The following is an 18,981-nucleotide window of genomic DNA, read 5'->3' as shown; positions in this document are numbered from 1 at the left end:
GATACATCGTGAGACATCACATGATGTCGCGAGTTTGAAATGCCTGTTCTAAGGGCTATACGCCTTCTGATCTAAGGGCAGCAAAAAGGAACTGGATTTACTTATGACTCGGGAATGCAGGTTACTTATCTCTGAATTAATTCTGAAGACAAACGCCCATTAGTAAGAAAATAAGTATCATCAATATCACTCATATAAACAAAAACAGCTGTTAGAATGGTCAGCCTCAACTTTTAGTTACTGCTTTCAAGACTGATGCCCTTTTATATTTTCCAAATTAAACTGAATGTTGGAAGGTGTTGCAATGGGACCAAATTTGGTTTGGGTGGAGAAGTTGGCAAAAAAAAAATGTGTTTGAAGTGAGTCAGATTTATTAAGGGGCTGTGGGGAAAAAATCCAAGAAGAAATCCACGCAACCCAATGGGAGACATGTTGGTCAATGGTTTAGGATGCTGCCAAGTCCTCCATTCTAAGACCTCTCTTTCTTGATCACATGATCCAGAGGGCAACTATTATTAGCACGTTCAAAAGCTGCTCAGCATCACCTGAATTGTGAGATAGGCAGCAAATAAATTTGCTAAATAAAAAGAGAACTCCAGCAACTGTCCTCTGCCTGCTTTCCATATCTTGTTTAAATTTGACTGCATTCAAATGAATCAAACTTTGAGAAATAGGTAGGCTTTAAAGAAGGACACAATAGTATGGATCAGTGTTTTATATTAGAAAGATTATTATTGTTATTATTATTGTTATTGATGTTGTTGTTGTTGTTATTATTATTATTATTAAAGATGCAAAACAGAATCCAGATTAGATTCAAATGTCTACCAGTGCGGTTGCCTCATGTGAAGCAAAAATGCCTGTTTGTTTTGATTCTTATTATCCTTGATATGTTTGATTTGGTTTATAAATTTATCCAATTAAATGCTTCTAGTTGGCCAGAGATAATAGAAAGCTATATGTGTTCTCAAACTGATTTACACTGATACTTTGTCACATTCTTCTCACTAGTAGATTGTACAGAACACTGTCTTTCATCCATTATCCAAAGACCAAAATACTCGTCTCCTCAAAGAATGCAAAATATAACATAAAATATAAATGAAAATTAGACCAAAATGAAACTGAAAAAAATCAAATGCAATAGATAGCTATTCATTTTATTTAACAACAATCTTTCATAGAATAATAATAGAATAACTGATAGTGCGGAAACCCTAATAAAATTTTGTTTCACCAAATCAGAATAATTTATTGATGTTGCTATATATTTTTTCTAATGTTAAATTGATGAGCTAGGACTGTAAGATGTTATTATTTGGGGAAATGGGGTGATCGTGAAATGAACACACTGCAAATTATGCACAGTACAATTCTATGAAAGGTAGTCAGAGTTGCACCCCAGTCTTTTTCAATGTTTAAATATGAAATTACTTCAATTAGAAAAATAATACTTTTTGCCACAAAGTTAAAGTATATTAGCCTGCAGCTTCTACAAGATAGCTTCTCTAAAACATATTATCTGCAGTCTAAAAAAAGCAGGGATTGAATAATAACCAAAGATTATCACAGCTTTATCATCTGAGCAGTTGTAGCTATCATTCAGGATCAAAAATAAATAACAATATTGAATGGATGGAGTTGGAGATGTGGCAATAAAGATGCGACATATTTTCATATTTGGTGGAATTGTAAAAAGGTAAAGGCATTTTGGATTATGATTTGGTGGAACATTCAAAAGATTTTTAGAAGGAAGATAAAGTTTACTCCTCAACTATTTTTATTGGGTATCTTTGTGGATTTAAATGATAAAGAAACTATTTTGATGTTGAATTTATTAACTGCGGCAAGGTTATTAATAGGTTTATATTGGAAGAAAGATTCTTTGCCTACTTTAGAAGAATGGGTATTTAAAGTATCTAGTTTTGCAGAGATGGCAAAAATTTCTGCCTATTTAAAAGATCATACACAAGAAAGATATATCACTGTATGGAGAAGATGGATAGATTATATTCAGAAAAAGTATGGAACTAAAAAGTTTCACTTATTTTATGAATGAATATTATAGTAAATATTACAGAGAATTGTCTTATAGGCTGTTGGAGTTAAAGGTTAAGTATGATATTTTTTTCCTTTATTATTATTATTATTATTTTCTTTTTTCTTTTTGTTCTTTTCTTTTTCTTTTCTTTTTTCTTATTATTATAAATCCTTTTAATTATTAACCCTCTATTCTGCTCTGGGAAGTGAAGGGAGGGGGGTTGGGGGTGGGAGGGAGGAAATGTGGGGGGGGGGTAAGTGTAATATAGATAATGGTTGCTTATAGGGGTGCGGCCTGGGCACTCCCCTTATGCTGCATTCATGGGTTTGATAGGGATGAGAGGTGGGCAAGTGTAGAGAGGAAGCAGGGTAGTGAGAGGAGAAGGGGAGGGGAAGAGAGTAGGATGGGAGGTGAGAAAGAGGAGGGAAGTAGGGAATGTTTTAAGAGAGGGTGGACGCGGCCTGGGGGGAGTGCGCAGGTCGTAATAATGTTTATTTTATCTTAAAATTGTATTGTATACTTTTTTTTATAATGTTTATATGGAAAAAAATAAAAAAACTTTCATTAAAAAAAAACAATATTGAATGGGTTTCTGGAGGAACATCCTTGTAGAAAATTGGCTTCCAATTTCTCTCATTTAGCTGTGGCATTTTTTGCTGCATGAAGGAATGCTTTTCTGCAGAAACAATTCCTGATGTTTTAGAAAAGAGTGAATCAAACAAAGAGTTTGCATATGTAGTTCAGATATGATGAAATAGTTGAAATGCCTGTTTCATTGTTTTATCCTATCAGTTGCCTTTTACTTAACCTTGGAAAAGATCTCCTCATGATTAATAGCAGTTAGAACTACCCAGTGCAGGTTATGTTTTCTCCTCAGGGTGATAACTATCTCATCTATAGGGGATCCTTGAATGCTGTATAGCAGAAAGAATATGAAACGAAGATCTCACAGAGCTTGTAGCCAACTGTAATGAAGATTTATTGAAAATAAAATGGAATGCAATGCATTTTGTACTGGCATAGACTGGTATTCATTATATTATGACTGATTGTCCCAAAGATGATTTTTCAAGAGGCAACTGGATTGTTTTTCTTTGAGCTGAAGAAGCTTCTTGGATGAGAAGCGAAACGTCTTCAAAGAAAAACAAAGTCCAGTTGCTTCTTGAAAAAGCACCTTTGGGACAACCATGACCTGGATGACTGAGAAACTCCATAGACATTATGACTGATTCTTTTAACTTGTTTTAGTTTATTTAACATTGGTGCTTGTTACTTTTAATATGTTTTATAGCTAATGTGTCTAATATGTAACATAGTAAATCTTAATTTTTTGCAAGACATTTGTACTTTGAAAAATAATGCACATTTACCAAGGAATGCATTCCACAACACAATTATTCTAGTTTCTGAGAACGTGCATTTTCTTCTTATAAAGTATATTGAAATTTTGTATGGAAATCAGTATAATTGATTTTTGAGCTTCACATGTACATACTTTTGATGCTCTTTTCTTTCAGAATAAGTAACATTATGCAAAATTCAAAGAGTAATAAATTGTGAGCAAAAAAAAAGGGGGGGAGTCTTTGTTTAATTTCTATAAATCTAAGAGAATGGAGAAGTTCACTCCATCTCTTCATATCTTTCAATTTCGCAAAACATCCTTGCTTCCACTGTGTACTTAACAGATTTATCTACTGTATTGCCTTTTGCTGCTTAACCATTTTTCTTCCTCATTTGAGGACCTCATCAGTTCCCTCTAATAACATCTTTCTCAGTTTCTTCTCCCTCTCAACCTATTCATCCTTCCTTCATAGATTTATTTGGCAATTCAAATACATTCTCTCTGTATGACCAAGATACTTCAAAGCCCCACTTTCTTGCTGGTCAATCTCTTTGTATTCAATTCACACTCATTCAGTACCTATTCATTCCTGACCCTGATTTTTATTCTTTTAACCACACATGCTTTTTTTAAGAGGGGCAGCTTATTCTTTTAAAACATCTTAACTCCGATTCTGGACATGTCAGTGCAGTTTTCCTGGCAAGATATTGGAAGTGGTTTGCCATTGTCTACTTCCTAGGGCTAAGAAAGAATGACTGGCCCAAGGTCACATAGTTAGTTTCATGCCTAAAGTGGGTTTAGAATGCTAGCCTCCTGGTTTCTACCCTGACCCTTTAACCTCTACACCAAGCTGGCTTAGTGTACCTTCAAGTTACTTTTATAATTTTCCTGAATTATCCAAAAGTCACTTCCATATAACATGTTCTTATATACAGCTGTTTTAGTTTTCTTTGATAAGTATTCATTTGTGACAACAAACAGCACACTACCCGCACCTTCCTACTAGCACAGCACAAGCCTTAAAGCTCTCCATTAATTTCCCCATCTTCAGTAAATATTCCACAAAGGTACACAAATCCATCTGCTTATTCTTTTTAAAAATATATTTATACCCTGGTCACTGTGCTCTTCTGTCAAGCACAACTCCCTTGGTCTTGATAGGTTAAATTTAAGATTCATCATACGCATCATACTGTAGAATAGTTGGAATGATGTAGGATTTAAACTTGGATGGGGGGGAAAGGGGAAGAGAGGTGAAGATAGGATGGTAGTGGAAATGCAGGTTATTTGTGAGATAGATTACAATTATGTTCCTATTAATTGCAATATGTGAAAAGCCCTTCTTGTTTGTTGAGACCTTTGAGAAACCTTTCGATGTATTGCTGATGTGTCCAACTCTCATTCCCTGGTGCTGTTAAAGTATGGCTGTTCCATAACCCTTTTACTGAGATCTACAATAGATTGTCTCAGAAGACTGAAGTGCACTGATGTTATTTTGTCCTTGTTTTAAGTCCTTGACCTTCATTAATTCTTTTGGGCAGGGCTTTTTTTGTTATAGAATGCCCAGAACGGAGTTCTGGCATCTTTTTTGGATGGAACCTTGTAGGGTAGGCAAGGCGGGTTGTATGATATGTGTGAGTTCCAGCACCTTTTTTTTTTTTTTAACAAAAAAAGCACTGCTTTTGGGTAGTTTTTCTCATTTGTCTTAGGCAGAATTCAGAGGGGTATTGCTTGCAAAAGATGGCATATATCACAGTAGGGGAATAACCTGCTATACAATTTTATTAGATAGCTTTTCTGATGATTTGTGAATTCACAAGGTTAAATTATTAGACCATGAAACAATTAAGTTGCAGATGCCATGAGCAGAATGAACTGTGAAAGAGCATTTGAATGCAGTCATTCTTATGGGTTTATCAACTTTGAATACATAGTGCAGAAATATATGCATTTATTTTACACCATAATTTACACAGTGCGTTACCTTTTGGGGGGGGGAAGTGAATTTGAAGGAAGGACTGCAGCATGGCTATATGCATTGTCCTTTTGCAATCAGATTGGCAAAAAGCTACAATTTGAAACAAAAAAAAAAGTGTCATACAGAACTTGAATTATGGCATACATTTTTATGCGCTCTCCCAAAAGTGCTTTTCCAAAAGACAACTGGACCGAACAAATGAACTGAAGAAGCTTTTTGGATGAGAAGCAAAATGTTTTCAAGGAAAAAAACCCCAAGAAAGTCCAATTGTCTTTTGGAAAACCACCTTTGGGACAACCATGACCATGATTGAGGACCTCCATAGACTTTTACAGGCTCATTTACTAGCTTATCTTCTGCATGCTACATACAGTGTGAAAAGCAACAGAAGGATAAAGTCTGAGATCAGAAATGACCACACTAAAAAAGGCAAGTATTCCCATATGCAATGGTGATACTATGTGACTATTTTGATATACATCAATTTGAGATGGGATCTTCAGCGTGTAATTATTGAAGTAGTTTATGGATTAGCACAATATTTTTTGATTGGGCCCGAACCGGATTCACTGTTGGCTTTAATACAATTACTTTATTCTTCTACAGCTGATAACTCCCTCATATACAAGTGTATGTGTATGTATCTATGCATGTATATATGTGTGAAATTTCTTGCAACTGATGAAGTGATGCCATAATTAACACATTCATTATGAAAACTTAAAATGTTAAAATATTCTGTTAGTTTTGCTGTAACAGATCAGTGTAGCTACTCTTATGAAATATAAATCAAAAATTCATAAAAAGGTTCAGTATTATGCGTGCTCTTCCATGCTCTGCTTCTTCTTCTTGTCTGTTAATATTTAAAATAAAGAACATGTATTCAGTAATTGCCATATTAATAAAACAAGACTCAGAAACTTTAATAATGTAAATTGCATTTGGTTTGAGAATCTGGGGATAGGAAGGACATAAAACAATTAGATGCTTGTCAGCCAGTATTTTGCTTTTGCAGCAAACTTCACAATTTTGTCACAGTCTGATGCTAGAAAGAGGAAAGAATATTTGAGCTGCTTCCAAATGGAGTTAAACAACTCTATGCCAAGAAAATGAAAACTTCACTTGAATATTGTAGCAATAATCTCTTCACACAAGTTATCATATACGTTTTTGTTACAAGTAAGTATTTACAAGAACTGAATTCTGAATGCAGTGCAATTCCCCTCCCCCCTTGTGCAGCAAAATGAAGCCTATATGGGATACACACAGAATTTTAAAGAATGTGCCTGATAGAACATTATGGATAAAATAGTAACTCGAGACTTACTAATATATAAAAGCAAACCCATTGAAATCAACGGAACATATAAAACACAGTTAAATTCTTTTATGGCTAAATGTGGATCAAATTAAGAATCAGACTAAAGCTGCTTCTTGAAAATATGCTATGAACAAACAAGAAAACAAAAATACAAATGCAAAAAGATTTTTGAGCCAACCCATGAACAATAAGTTTAATAGTTTTCAGCAGACCATAGCTTTCTAGAAGCTCCACTGTCTCATCTAGTTGAAGATGGACATACAGTAAACACAATAATATATGATACAACCCATCACAACTGGATTAAAAAAAATACACAAAATATAATACATAAAAATGGTTTTACATTGTGGACTGACAGAGCTCTAGAAAAAAGGTTACCATAATCCTGGTAGGTTTTACAAAGTCTTTAAAAAAATAAAACAGTACTTCATGTGAAATTCATAAATACATGGGATGTGGGGGAGAGTCGGCTGTTAAGATTTGTGGTATATCCAAGAAACATTCATGAAGCGTTCTTGACATTCTTTCCTTAGCTTGCTATCACTATCTGGGGACACCAAATAGGCACTTGTAATCTACCTGAAAGTTGAGGCCAAGGCTGGAGGGGAATCTGAAGAGGAAAGCTGGGGATAGAAAATATAATAACATGGCATGGGAGGGCTAAAAAGGATGAGAAATGTAACAGTCCGGTTTAAGAGGAGGCCTATTTGAAAGGCTTTAGCTGATGATTGTCAATGTAATACAAGAACCTGCATTTACGTAAAGGCCTTTGTTGTTCTCCCCACATCTTTTTCAACAGAAGATTATTTCATTATACATGAGTAATGAGAATAGGGAAAGTTTAAATCTTAATTCCTAGAATTTTTCATTTAGGAATGAAAAATGCTACATATTTTATAAATCAGCCAGCACTCCTGTCCTTATAGGTGCTGATGGCTGAAACAAAAAGGAATTCAACATCCCAGGCACTATTGATTTTACCTTCTCCCATATTAGCTGTAATAGCTATTATTTGATACCAAGGATGCTGTACCTCTCCCCAAATGCTTGAGGAATCTCAAAACGTACCTGAATGTCAAAGCTGGCATTTATTGTCCAGTCAATTCTTCCTAAGAATAACGTTTAGGACCCAAGGTTGGGCATCACAGTGACCAGTTTGCCCAAACAACACAAGAGGTTATGCTTGGAACATTCAATTTACCAAGGACAGTGGAGCAGGATTAACATGAGACGAGGAAGAAAGCAGAAGCATGATTTCCACTTGGCATTGCTTGATAGAATTTTCAGCACATGTTGCTCATCTCTCCAGAACACAACACGTTGCAAAATAAGGCACAGTTCTGAGCAAATTGTGACTTGGTTCTCTACAAAGTCCATTTCTGTGTACCATTCCATTACTCTGACCACCTTGGGAACTCAATACAGAAAGGAGTGTTTGTTCTAACATTGCAATGGAGTTATCCAGAAGTTCTTGGGTGGAATCAATTACAATCAATTCATAGGGGAACACCCCCCCCACACAATCTTACTTGAATTTAAAACATCCTTCAAAGGGTTGGGAAACGACTCTGTCAGTTTTTCTTATGTTGCCACCTTGAAGTTGCATGTGTCATTCAAACAACAGTCCAAAGGCTCTTAGGAACATTCTTACTCTACTGATCAAACTCTGAATTAGCCAGTGGCTTTGTACCTGGTCCTTCCAGCAAAAGCTGACCATTCAGGAAGTGAAAACGGTACTATGTCAATAATGTAGTGGTCATACAGGCCAATAGTGAAAATGAGGCCCACGTCAGTTATGAAAGAGAGATCATGATTTTATGAAAACAATTTACTATCTACCCTCTCAGACAGAGACAGACAGACAGACAGTGGCAAAAACGACACCCCCCCAAGCACAAAACCCCTTGAAAAAGAGGAATAACCAATGTTAAGGCAGACGTTTAACCTGAATATTATGACCCAGTGCCATGAACTAAATTCACAACTCATCTGTTTTAACATATTTTTTATTCTGAAACTTCCCATCTACTTTTCACAGTCTCTTTGGGGCTCCCCTCCTCTGTACATGCTAATAACACTATGGGGAAAAACATTTCATTGTGATGAAATGTCTTCTTACAGCACCTTAAAAAAAAATACCCTCCATTTAAAGTGGGACAAATACCCAAGCATGAAAATGTAATAGTGGCAGGCTTTGACCTGTGCATTCCAAATCGTTCTAGAAAGGGGTAACCCCCTGTGCTCCCTTTTCCAACAATCACATCCGTGCCTTGTAGTGTGCCCCTTTCCCAAGTACCTGCTTGGGAGTTCCTCCATCAGAATTCTACTAGCTTTGGGAAAGATCAATGGTCTAAGAGGTTAGTCTTACTGGATTGATCAGAAGGAATTGGACAAGAAGAGGTGCTTTAAGTTTAAGTAAAAAAACCCGTAGGACAAAATAGGAAAAACTTAGTGACAGAGACTCAATGGTAGGGACAGGCAAAAATCATAAATTCTGTTAAATCCTCTATTACTCAAAACTACGTGCTAATAATTAGATAGGGTATAGTTGAAAGTTATGGGCCTCAGTCCAGGAGATGCCATGCATGATGATCTTGACACTATTTCTGTAACAGAATTTGTATCGTAGAAGCACCAATCTAAATTAGAAGGCAACCATGTTAGACTCTACGTTAAAAATCAGAGGCCTGTGTTTATACTTAAATGTCAGCATTTTCAGCAAGAAACAATACAGCCTTCAAGTGATGTGGGACTGCATTTCATCTTTCAGTAGCTCCTTAATTATTTTGATACTAGCAAACCCTGCAAGGATTTGCTAGGGGAAAGATATATAATACAGAGGGAAAAATGTACCTGGATAGTTAGATTCTGCTCTTTTTTCTGAGACTAGCACAAAAGCAGAAGAAAAATTAATATCTCACCAGAATAATGCTTAGGCAGCAAGAACTTTGGTCTATGCTTTTCCCATAATGTTTTTGGCAAGGCAAATGTAAAAACAAAAGAGAAAAAAGAAATAGCTTCTTATGAGAATTATTACATTCCCAAAGACGTATGAAATATGTCCAAGTTACTCAGCCTTAGCCAGCCCAAGTATTTCCCTAGACCATTATACCAATGTTTCTCAACCTTGGCAACTTTAAGACGTGTGGACTTCAACTTCCAGATTTCCCCAGCCAGCTGTCCACAAAATCTTAAAGTTGTAAAGATTGAAAGACACTGCCTTAGACAGTTATTTCACAATCCCCCTAGTCAGACTGTTAATTTCATGTTTACCTCATCTGCTTTCCTCCCAGTGCCCTCCTTCTTCTCATATATACTTTAACTCATAATATCCCACAAATACTATTAAGACCTTCTTTTGCTTGCTGGGGTTCTCATTCTTTTTTTTCCAAGTCAGTCACTCAGTCAATCAGTCTCTCTCTTTCTTGCACATTCATCCCCTTGCCTTCTTCCCCTCCCCCAATCTTATACAACTATTACTCATGTCTTCTATTCAAGCCTCTGGGACAAAATTGCCACACTTTTTGTCATAATCATCAGCAGAAGCCTTCCACCAGCTTCTCAGCTTGGGTGGGGAGGTGGGACGATGCAGTAATCCTACATTTAAAATGCCCAGGATATTGAGGGAATAAAGTTATTTCCTTATAATTAACCAACAATTCCCCATGTTGCCCCAACGCCCTATGTTGGCACTGCACACAGACTTACTCAAGAGATTCTTTAAAAAAAAAAAAGATTTGTCATCTTCCTCAGTCACTAGATTGGTTAAAAGGCAGCATCAGATTTCCCAACCTTTTTTCTTAGAACAAGCATCTTCAGCCTGCCTATGTTAATTGTTCTCAGCAGATCAAGGCCACTAGGATAGAATCTGGAATTTGGCATGGAAAACACAGGCACATTTGGATATTAACAAGAGTCTCGTTTCACCAGATGCTGTTAGCTTCTGTTGCTGGGAAGGCATCAAGAGGTACCAGATCTTGGCAACAACATCTCCTGAAATACTGATGACCTAGTCCCCAAGATCAGTTCTTCCTGCTGCCTCCAGATATGATTCTCCTTTCACTTTATGTTTTCTTGTAATGCTTTTTTGTCTGTTTGTTTGTTTAAAACGTTCCTAAGTAGAAAACATCTGTGATTGTAAAAGTCACTTTTTTGGCATTTTTTTTCTTTGTTCATTTTCAAAGGATGTATGTCAAGGCATCCTATAGAGGTGGGTTCTCTGACAAGACTTCTCTTTCCTCCATCTTCTTTAAATTGTCCAGTCAACCCAGAGGGGGCTTTAGTCTTTGACCAACTTGTACACATGATGCTGAGCTCCATGCTCACTGGTTGATACCTCGAAAACAAACGCTATGCAAAGTAATGTTTCCTGGGTATCTCTGTTTGTAACAACCTAGATAAAAAAAGAAACACATACAGGGGGATCAGACAAAGTCAAACTGAATGAAAAAGTCGAGTTAAACATCCAGACAAAGGGTAACATATTTTGTATAAAAAATGACCAGTGAAATTTATGCAGGATTTCCTCTAGATCAAGTTAGATAAATTAGTTTAAATGATGGCATTTAGGATGACATTTCTCCCAATTTTACCACTCACTTATTTCTTATTTACAGGACCTCATGTCCATACAATGCCATATTGTGAAGACAGAAACTTTTATTTGGGTTTCATGTTTTTTTGTGAACCGCTTAAGGTTTAATGTATAGGGAAAAGCAGTAAAAAGATACTATAGTGGAACCATAATTATCCCTACTAACTAGTCAATTTCCTGAACTGTATCCATTTGGGACTGTGTATGAGCAGCTATTAGGAATTGTTGCCTGAGTTTATTTTTTTTTTTCTCCTTTTTCCTGCCTGTCTTTTTCTCTTTTGAATGAAGTTTTTAGATTGTAAGATCACAGGCAGAGACTGATTTTTTTTTTGCTGATTTTGAAAATCAGTAAAAAAAAAAAAGTATGGATGGATGAGAAGTAATTTACAGAACAATCATGTGTGTTTCTAAGAAACCATAAATATTTATAAGAGTTGTAGAGCTAATGACTTTCATTAGATTAGTTATTACATAACAGATGCACACCTGCACTTTAAATGAGCACAAATCCAGGAAAAAAAACCCTAAAAGAACTTGTTACCAATAAATTCATAACATCCTGTTCCGAACAGGGAAAGGAGTTTCAGAGCATGTGAGGAAGTCATGGGACTACTCCATCATGTTCTGAATCTCAATGGCTACGTAGTCCTGAGAAGTAATTATGTAATTTGCCAATCATTAAGCCACCCTTTTGAAACAAAAAAATAAATGAGCACTAAAAGAAGAAAAATCTGAGCGGAAAGGAATGAAACTATTATTTATACTGGTAGTCCTTGACTTATAATGTAATAGAGCTTGCCTGTTACAGTCATAAGTTGCGACAGTCATAAAATGGGTCACCCACATGACTAACCTGATTTTAAATCTTTTTTGTGGTAGCTGTTAAGCAATCATGGTGGTTGTATAGTGAATGCCATGACCATTATGCGAACCCATTGTATGCAATAGAGCAGGCATCTCAAACTGCCGGCCCACGGGCCAGATGCATCACAGTGAAACTGCACCCACCCCATTGCCGGCAATGGGGGGAAAGCCGTGATACGTCGTGTGATGTCACATGACATTGCGAGTTTGACATGCCTGCTATAGAGTATTTTTGCTGAAAACTGGAAGTAAACAACAGTTTTCAGCAAAAACATAGTAAACTTGAGGTCATATGACCATTGGATACTGCAAATGACTGTAAATGTGGGCTGGTTGCTCAGCAACTGAAATGTGGTCATGTGACCAGGGGAAACAGCCATTGGAACTTCGGAACTGGGTCATTAGTAGCCATGGGGAGGTCCATTCAACTGATTCTAAGCTAGCAGTTATAAGTCAAGGACTTCTTGTAAGCCAAGAACAAAGCACTTTGATTCCCTAGAGAATTTAATTAATCTTGATTTGCTTTTCATCCTTTTATAAAGATTAGTTTTAGCATCTAGGCAGCAGTAACACTGAAATGATTAAGGGCTTTACTGAGCATCCGTGAGAAATGACGGAGCCAGCTACCATATTTCCCTGAAAGTAAGACCCAACAGGAAAATAAGCCCTAGCATGATTTTTCAGGAAACTCATAATATAAGCCGCACCCCAAAAATAAGCCCCATTTAAGATTGTTAGCCAGATGGATGCATTTAGTACCGTATTTCCCCGTATATAACCCTTAATCAGAAAATAATGCATCTTTTCGAGCAAAAATTAATACAAGACCCGGTCTTATTTTCGAGGAAACCTGATAGGAATCATAATAGAAGAAAGAATTTCTTTACCTGTAGGATGGTGAAATTCTCCAGGACACTATTCATCATGTATTTTTCTGGAAGATGTTTCAGTTTATGGATGAAGTTGATCATATACTCGCACATAGGAGACCGATGGATTCGATACACACATCTTCCATTCTCCATCCGAGCAAATTCAGTCTGCAGAAACACAGACAGAGATCAGGTTGTACTCGTGTAAAGTTACCAATGCTTAATCTGCAGAATACCTATACCTACTCAGAATGGAAAAAAGAATCAAATGGAGAAAAAGAGGATGGCGAAACATTCCAAGAACTAGAGTGTATTGAAATAATGAACTAGGCTGCAGCTCAAATAACCTGCATATATATATATATAGTGTGTGTGCATACATATATATATATAAAATAGTGTGTGTGTATATATATATATATATATATATATATATATATATATATATATATATATAATATGTGTGTATATATATATATACTCTCTCTGTGTGTGTATATATATATATATATACTGTGTGTGTGTGTATTCAAAAGTCGCGCCTATCAGCTGTTTAGCACGTAAGCCTTGTCGCGCCTATCAGCTGTTCTGCGCGACTTTTGAATTTCAACCAGAGACTGGCTTCTGCATAGATGCTGAGACTACCAAACACGCCTCTATTAATTTCACCAAATCCTTGGTTTGTAGGGAGTCCTGGTGTTGTTCCCTGTCCCCTTCATTCAGGTGGTCTCTTAAGACTGTGACCGCCAGGTCTTGTGGAATGGAGGTGAAGAGTGAGGTGACATCAAAAGACACCATCATCTCATCCTCTTCCACTCTTAGGGTTTTAATCCTTTCCAGAAACTCCTCTGCCGATTTTATGGTAATTTCGCTGTTACTAACAAAATGGTTGATCCGGTTACTCAGCCATCCTGCCAGTTCCGAGTTTGGAGTGCCTCTGAATGAGACAATAGGGCGGAGGGGGACACCTTCCTTATGGATCTTGGGTAGTCCATAAAACCTAGCCATCACTGAGTCACTTGGGCGTATCCTCCTCAAGGTGCCATCATCTATCTTTTTGCCACGTTTGAAGCTGTTAAGCAACTTATTAATATGATTTTTGAGTGCGGTCATGGGATCTTTGCTAATGACTTATATGCTGTCTCATCTTTAAGTAGCGTCAACGCTTTATCTATATAGTGCGCTCCGAAAACCTACTTCACCTTTCAAGGGACCATGTTTGAGCAAGTTAAAGGGACACCCATGGGATCCCCTATCTCAAGCATAATAGCGGAAGCAGTTCTCCAACGGTTAGAACTTACAGCAATGACTAAATACCAACCCAAATTTTGGGTCCGCTACGTGGATGATACGTTCGTGGTTATCAAAAGATGCCAAATAATAAACTTTATGGACACACTAAACTTGGTATACCCAGACATCAAGTTTACAGCAGAGGTGGAGAATCAGGGCTCGTTAGATTTCCTGGATGTGCTAGTCAACTGCCAACCAGATGGAACTCTGCATACAAGGGTATACCGAAAACCAACTCACACCGATAGAATCCTCCACTACAAGAGTAATCATTTGGTGGCCCATAAAGTAAGCTGCATCAGAACATTATTCAAACAGATGAACTCTCATTGCAGCATGGCCGAAGCAAAAACATAGGAAAGAAACCACCTTTTCCGTATCTGCAAACACAACGGATATCCAGTGAGGTTTATCAAACGCCATGGCGCATCACCCAAACTCCGGGAGAATTTGCAGATTAACAAGACACCACTACAGATGACATGCGTTTCCCTCCCTTACATCAACAATGTGTCCGAAGCAACAGGTAGGCTACTAGCCCCCCATAACATAAAAGTAGGCCATAAACTGAACCAGACACTGTGCTCTAAGATGATGCACCCCAAGGACCCGCTCCCCAATGCAGAAAAATCCGCGGTGGTGTATAAGATCAACTGCAAAGACTGTCCTAACAATTATATTGGGGAGACCTCCAAGAGATTGAAAACCCGGATACATGAACACAAACTGGCCATCAAAAGGTGTGAACAGCACTCACAAGTGTGGACGCATATAGCTGATCTTGGCCACCAGTTCGACTTTAATGATGTGCATACCCTATCCAGTGACACCACCAAAGGAGGCCGCCTGCTTAAAGAGGCTTGGCTCTCCGACAAAAATTTGATCAACCGGCACATAGAACTCTGCCCAACACACCAGGCACTGAGAGCATGGGATAAACAAAATCATGCATCCCATCAAAGACGATCCAACTATTTGCCACAAGACCAAGGAAACAGGACCATAGGGGAAACAACCCACAGACAATCAGACAGTGGTTGCCAATAAACAACCAACAGAAGCCCCTTCCCAGGAGGTATGCACACGTTCCAAAAGAGCAAGAGAGCTGTTAAACAGAAGAATAAAATCCAATACAGCAGGAGGTCCCCCAGATCCCTTAAGACACCCAAGAGGAATAACAACACCCCCCAATGAAAGAACAAAGGCCAGAACACACTGGCAAAAAGCCCTCACATCAGAGATTCCAGGCTGCCCAACGAATGACATCAAAGATATTCATGCACGTGCAGTAACAACAAAACATAAAAACAGTGGAGTGGAACCAATTGGACAGTGTATTGACAGCCCCACAATAAAAACTTGATCGCGATTGAAAGAAGAGGACAACTCAGAACACCATAGACAATACAAGGATCACAACAACAGATTTATAATGAACATAAAAAAGGGGGAAAGGAACGAATGGCCACCCCACCAACCACCCCTATATGCAAGCATAGGGCCACGAGAAAGAGGGGCGTAGACTCAAACACACAATGCAACAATACCCCTGTGAAGAGTGAATGCGTACGAGCCACATTAGACGAAGGCAACGGATCGAAACGGAGACTACAACACGATGATCGGGGCGACGTGAACGTAATGAGCATCGGAGACGAGAAAGAGGGGGTGGAGACCATAGGAGGTGATGTATGCGTAGGACATGGCCATGAATATATGGGAAGGATAGCGGGGGGGGGGAAAGATGAGAGGAGAATACCCAGTGCACGGCCCAATGGAGCGAGAAGGAGTAACTGGGAAAACACGGAGGAAATGAACGGCCAAAAAGGGGGGGGGAGGAGTATGCCCAACTCAGGAGCCTGTAGCAAGGAGATAGATAACAACACACACACGAAGAAGCAGAGTGGAGGAAGCAGAGCAAGTAACGGAGCGGCAGCATCAATCAACATCAAGAATATAACCAACACGCAGCCCAATCAAGTAGGACCGATGACGAGGTCCAGGAGCCGTGTGCATAAATTGACTAGCACTATAAAGGAGACTCCATTCGACCGGTTTTAAGCCCTGATGATGTCAGCAGTTGGCCGACGAAAGATTGGCATTAGATTAAACGTTTTTAGTTTTAAATGGTGTTCGTGTTTGTTTGTTTTTATAATATGACTATACCCAGGATTCATGTTTTTAACGAAATTAGTGTGTGTGTATGTATGTATGTATGTATGTATGTGTATATGAGGTTTTCGCGGGTGTTTGTATGTAGGTCTTTGGTTGTTCGGGTTTTCTCCCGCGTAAAATTGGAAGTGTCTTGGTGACGTTTCAACGAAGTCCCATTCGTCATCTTCAGGCTGGTGTTTTCAGCTTCGTGCTTTGAGCAGCAATCACGAAGCTGAAAACACCAGCCTGAAGATGACGAATGGGACTTCGTTGAAACGTCGCCAAGACACTTCCAATTTTACGCGGGAGAAAACCGAACAACCAAAGACCTACATATATATATATATATATATATATATATATATATATATATATATATATATATATAAAACATCGTCAGAGAATCACATTCTTACGGTCTTTGTAACGCCAAGCGTTTGGCTAATGAAACGAAAGCTGACAAAAGCTAAGTTTTTAAATAAATGTTTAATCTCAGTGATCTGTGTTTTAGTTTTTTAATATGAATATACCTGAGACTCGTATCTTCAAAACTATTATGTGTATGTATGTATGTATGTATGTATGTATGTATGTATATGTAGTTACAAAGCAACCTTATCCTTATGTTGCATTTTTTTCCTGAGAAAAAATTCACATTAAATATAATGAAGTTCACTTTTCTGTGGCATCTTCCTTCTGTTCATTCCTCATAGAGAAAGCATAGGACTCACCTCCACCTTTTCGACGACTTGTTTTCCAAAGGAGCAGACCTTAGTGGAGACTGTGATGGTCATGTTTTCAGCACTGCTATATTGACTGCTTACACCATAAAAAGCACCAGGACCATCCTGTATAGTGCTGTTCAGATCCGCCTAGAATAGAGCAAGAGGTTCATGCAAATTAAACATGGATTAGAATGACTTATTGGCTCAGAATGGTGTCTAATTCACACTAACTAAAAGAGCATGTTGATCAGTTGGACAGTGGAAAAAGTGGATGGGGTCCAAGCATCTTTCACCCATATATATATATATATATATATATATATATATATATATATATATGTTGAATCTACCTAACTACAAAAGGAATAAAACCATCACCAAATTAAGATTATTTGATACTATTTTGGTAAGGTACCTTCTCCTATCTAACTGTATATTACACCCCCAATTATATCAGCCTTATTCAATGCTGGATGGTGGTTATGGGAATTGGTCCAACTTTCTGGAAGACTTGAGGCTAGAAAGAACATTACAAGAATAGACTAAGAAGAATAGCAAGATTGTCTGCCATATTATCATGTAAAGAAAGACTTAACAATCAGAGACGCTGCTTAACTTCAACCTGCATGACGTTCTTACCCAAAACTTGACAAGGAAAAAGGAATTCTGGGGTCCTCTCTCATAGAGCTCTTTCAGGCCACCTTTTTTCTCAGGAAACTTGTCATAAATCTGGCGTATGTCCACTGCTTCCAGCAGCGGGTCACTGTATGAGGGGTTCGTCTGTCCGATATGCACAAAAAGGTGTTTGCTATACTGTAATGAGAAAAAGAACAGATGGCATCTTTGTTCACTATGTAGATTGAAACATTGCAAACAACAACAACAATAATAGTAATAATAATAATAGTAATAATAATAATAATAATAATAATAATTGGATACCCTTGATGAATTTGCCCTGGATGATTCAAGAGGTTTTGCCAATTGCTACCATCTGAGCAAAAGCAGATCAAAAGGCGCTATCGTAACATTTTATATTTCATAAGCCATTAAAGAGAATTCAGAACTCAAGTTCTAGGCATCACTTTTTAAAAAGGCCAGATAAGCGGAAGCTCCAACGATACGTAAGCATGAAGTTATGATATAAATCTCATGATACCACTAAAGTGAAAACTCAATTCTCTGGATCTTGATGCAATGGACTAAATTAACTTGTGTGCTATGTCATTTGTGCAATAAAGCCACCACAGAAATTGGGATGGGATGGGAATAACAGGTAGCCCTCAGTTAGTCTTAAAAATGACACTCCACTGCATTCTGTAGGATGAAGCAAGATCTATCATTCTTTCCTCCCTCCTGTATGAATGAGAGTGACGAATTTCTTCTTTTAAGAGTTACCGTTTCAGGGTCACGCTGTACTTCCATGAATGCTGAATACTCAAGGAGCCGCAACTTGGCAGAGGCAATCGTTCGGTCCTGCCAGACTGGCACAGCTGAGGCAGAAGGTGGAAGAGGAGCCAAGGGCTCATAGCCTAGAAGAAAGGGCAGGTACAACAATCTTAAAATGTTTTCCAACGGAATTTTAGTTGCGGGAGAAAAGTATGGAAAAAATAATCTTTAACCACTGAGAAAAGCAGGCAACTGGGCCAGATTAGTTCAGTTTGGTTCATTTGTCAATCTTTCCAGGCAATTTAAGACTATTCCCTTCATTTTTATTCCGATTACACTGCATTACATTATATTCTCTAAAAATAGAGATTTTTTTTTCATTTCTGGGCTGTCTATGGACTTAGG

The 18,981-nt window shown here is 37.8% G+C and overlaps 1 protein-coding gene across 4 annotated transcripts in view; it reads right to left on the bottom strand.

Moving 5' to 3' along the window:
• Positions 1 to 6,847: 6,847 nt before the first annotated feature.
• The window catches only part of TEAD3 (TEA domain transcription factor 3), a 123,920-nt gene continuing 111,786 nt past the window's right edge, over positions 6,848 to 18,981 (bottom strand). For 3 of the 4 annotated variants that reach the window (XM_039323430.1, XM_039323429.1, XM_039323427.1), the window contains 5 exons: positions 18,586 to 18,719; positions 17,827 to 18,000; positions 17,194 to 17,334; positions 13,031 to 13,183; positions 10,941 to 11,078 (listed from right to left, as the gene is read on the bottom strand). In XM_039323430.1, the coding sequence (XP_039179364.1) occupies positions 10,965 to 11,078; positions 13,031 to 13,183; positions 17,194 to 17,334; positions 17,827 to 18,000; positions 18,586 to 18,719 (716 nt within the window). In that variant the 3' untranslated portion in view covers positions 10,941 to 10,964. Of the gene's footprint in view, positions 11,079 to 13,030; positions 13,184 to 17,193; positions 17,335 to 17,826; positions 18,001 to 18,585; positions 18,720 to 18,981 lie in introns of all 4 variants that reach the window. The other variant, XM_039323428.1, reaches the window with a different exon arrangement.

The sequence above is a fragment of the Crotalus tigris genome, unplaced genomic scaffold, assembly GCF_016545835.1.
Source record: "Crotalus tigris isolate CLP2741 ecotype Arizona unplaced genomic scaffold, ASM1654583v1 scf7180000024167.7108832, whole genome shotgun sequence".
In the NCBI taxonomy this organism is placed as follows: Eukaryota; Metazoa; Chordata; class Lepidosauria; order Squamata; family Viperidae; genus Crotalus; species Crotalus tigris.
This window is presented reverse-complemented; position numbering and strand designations above follow the sequence as displayed.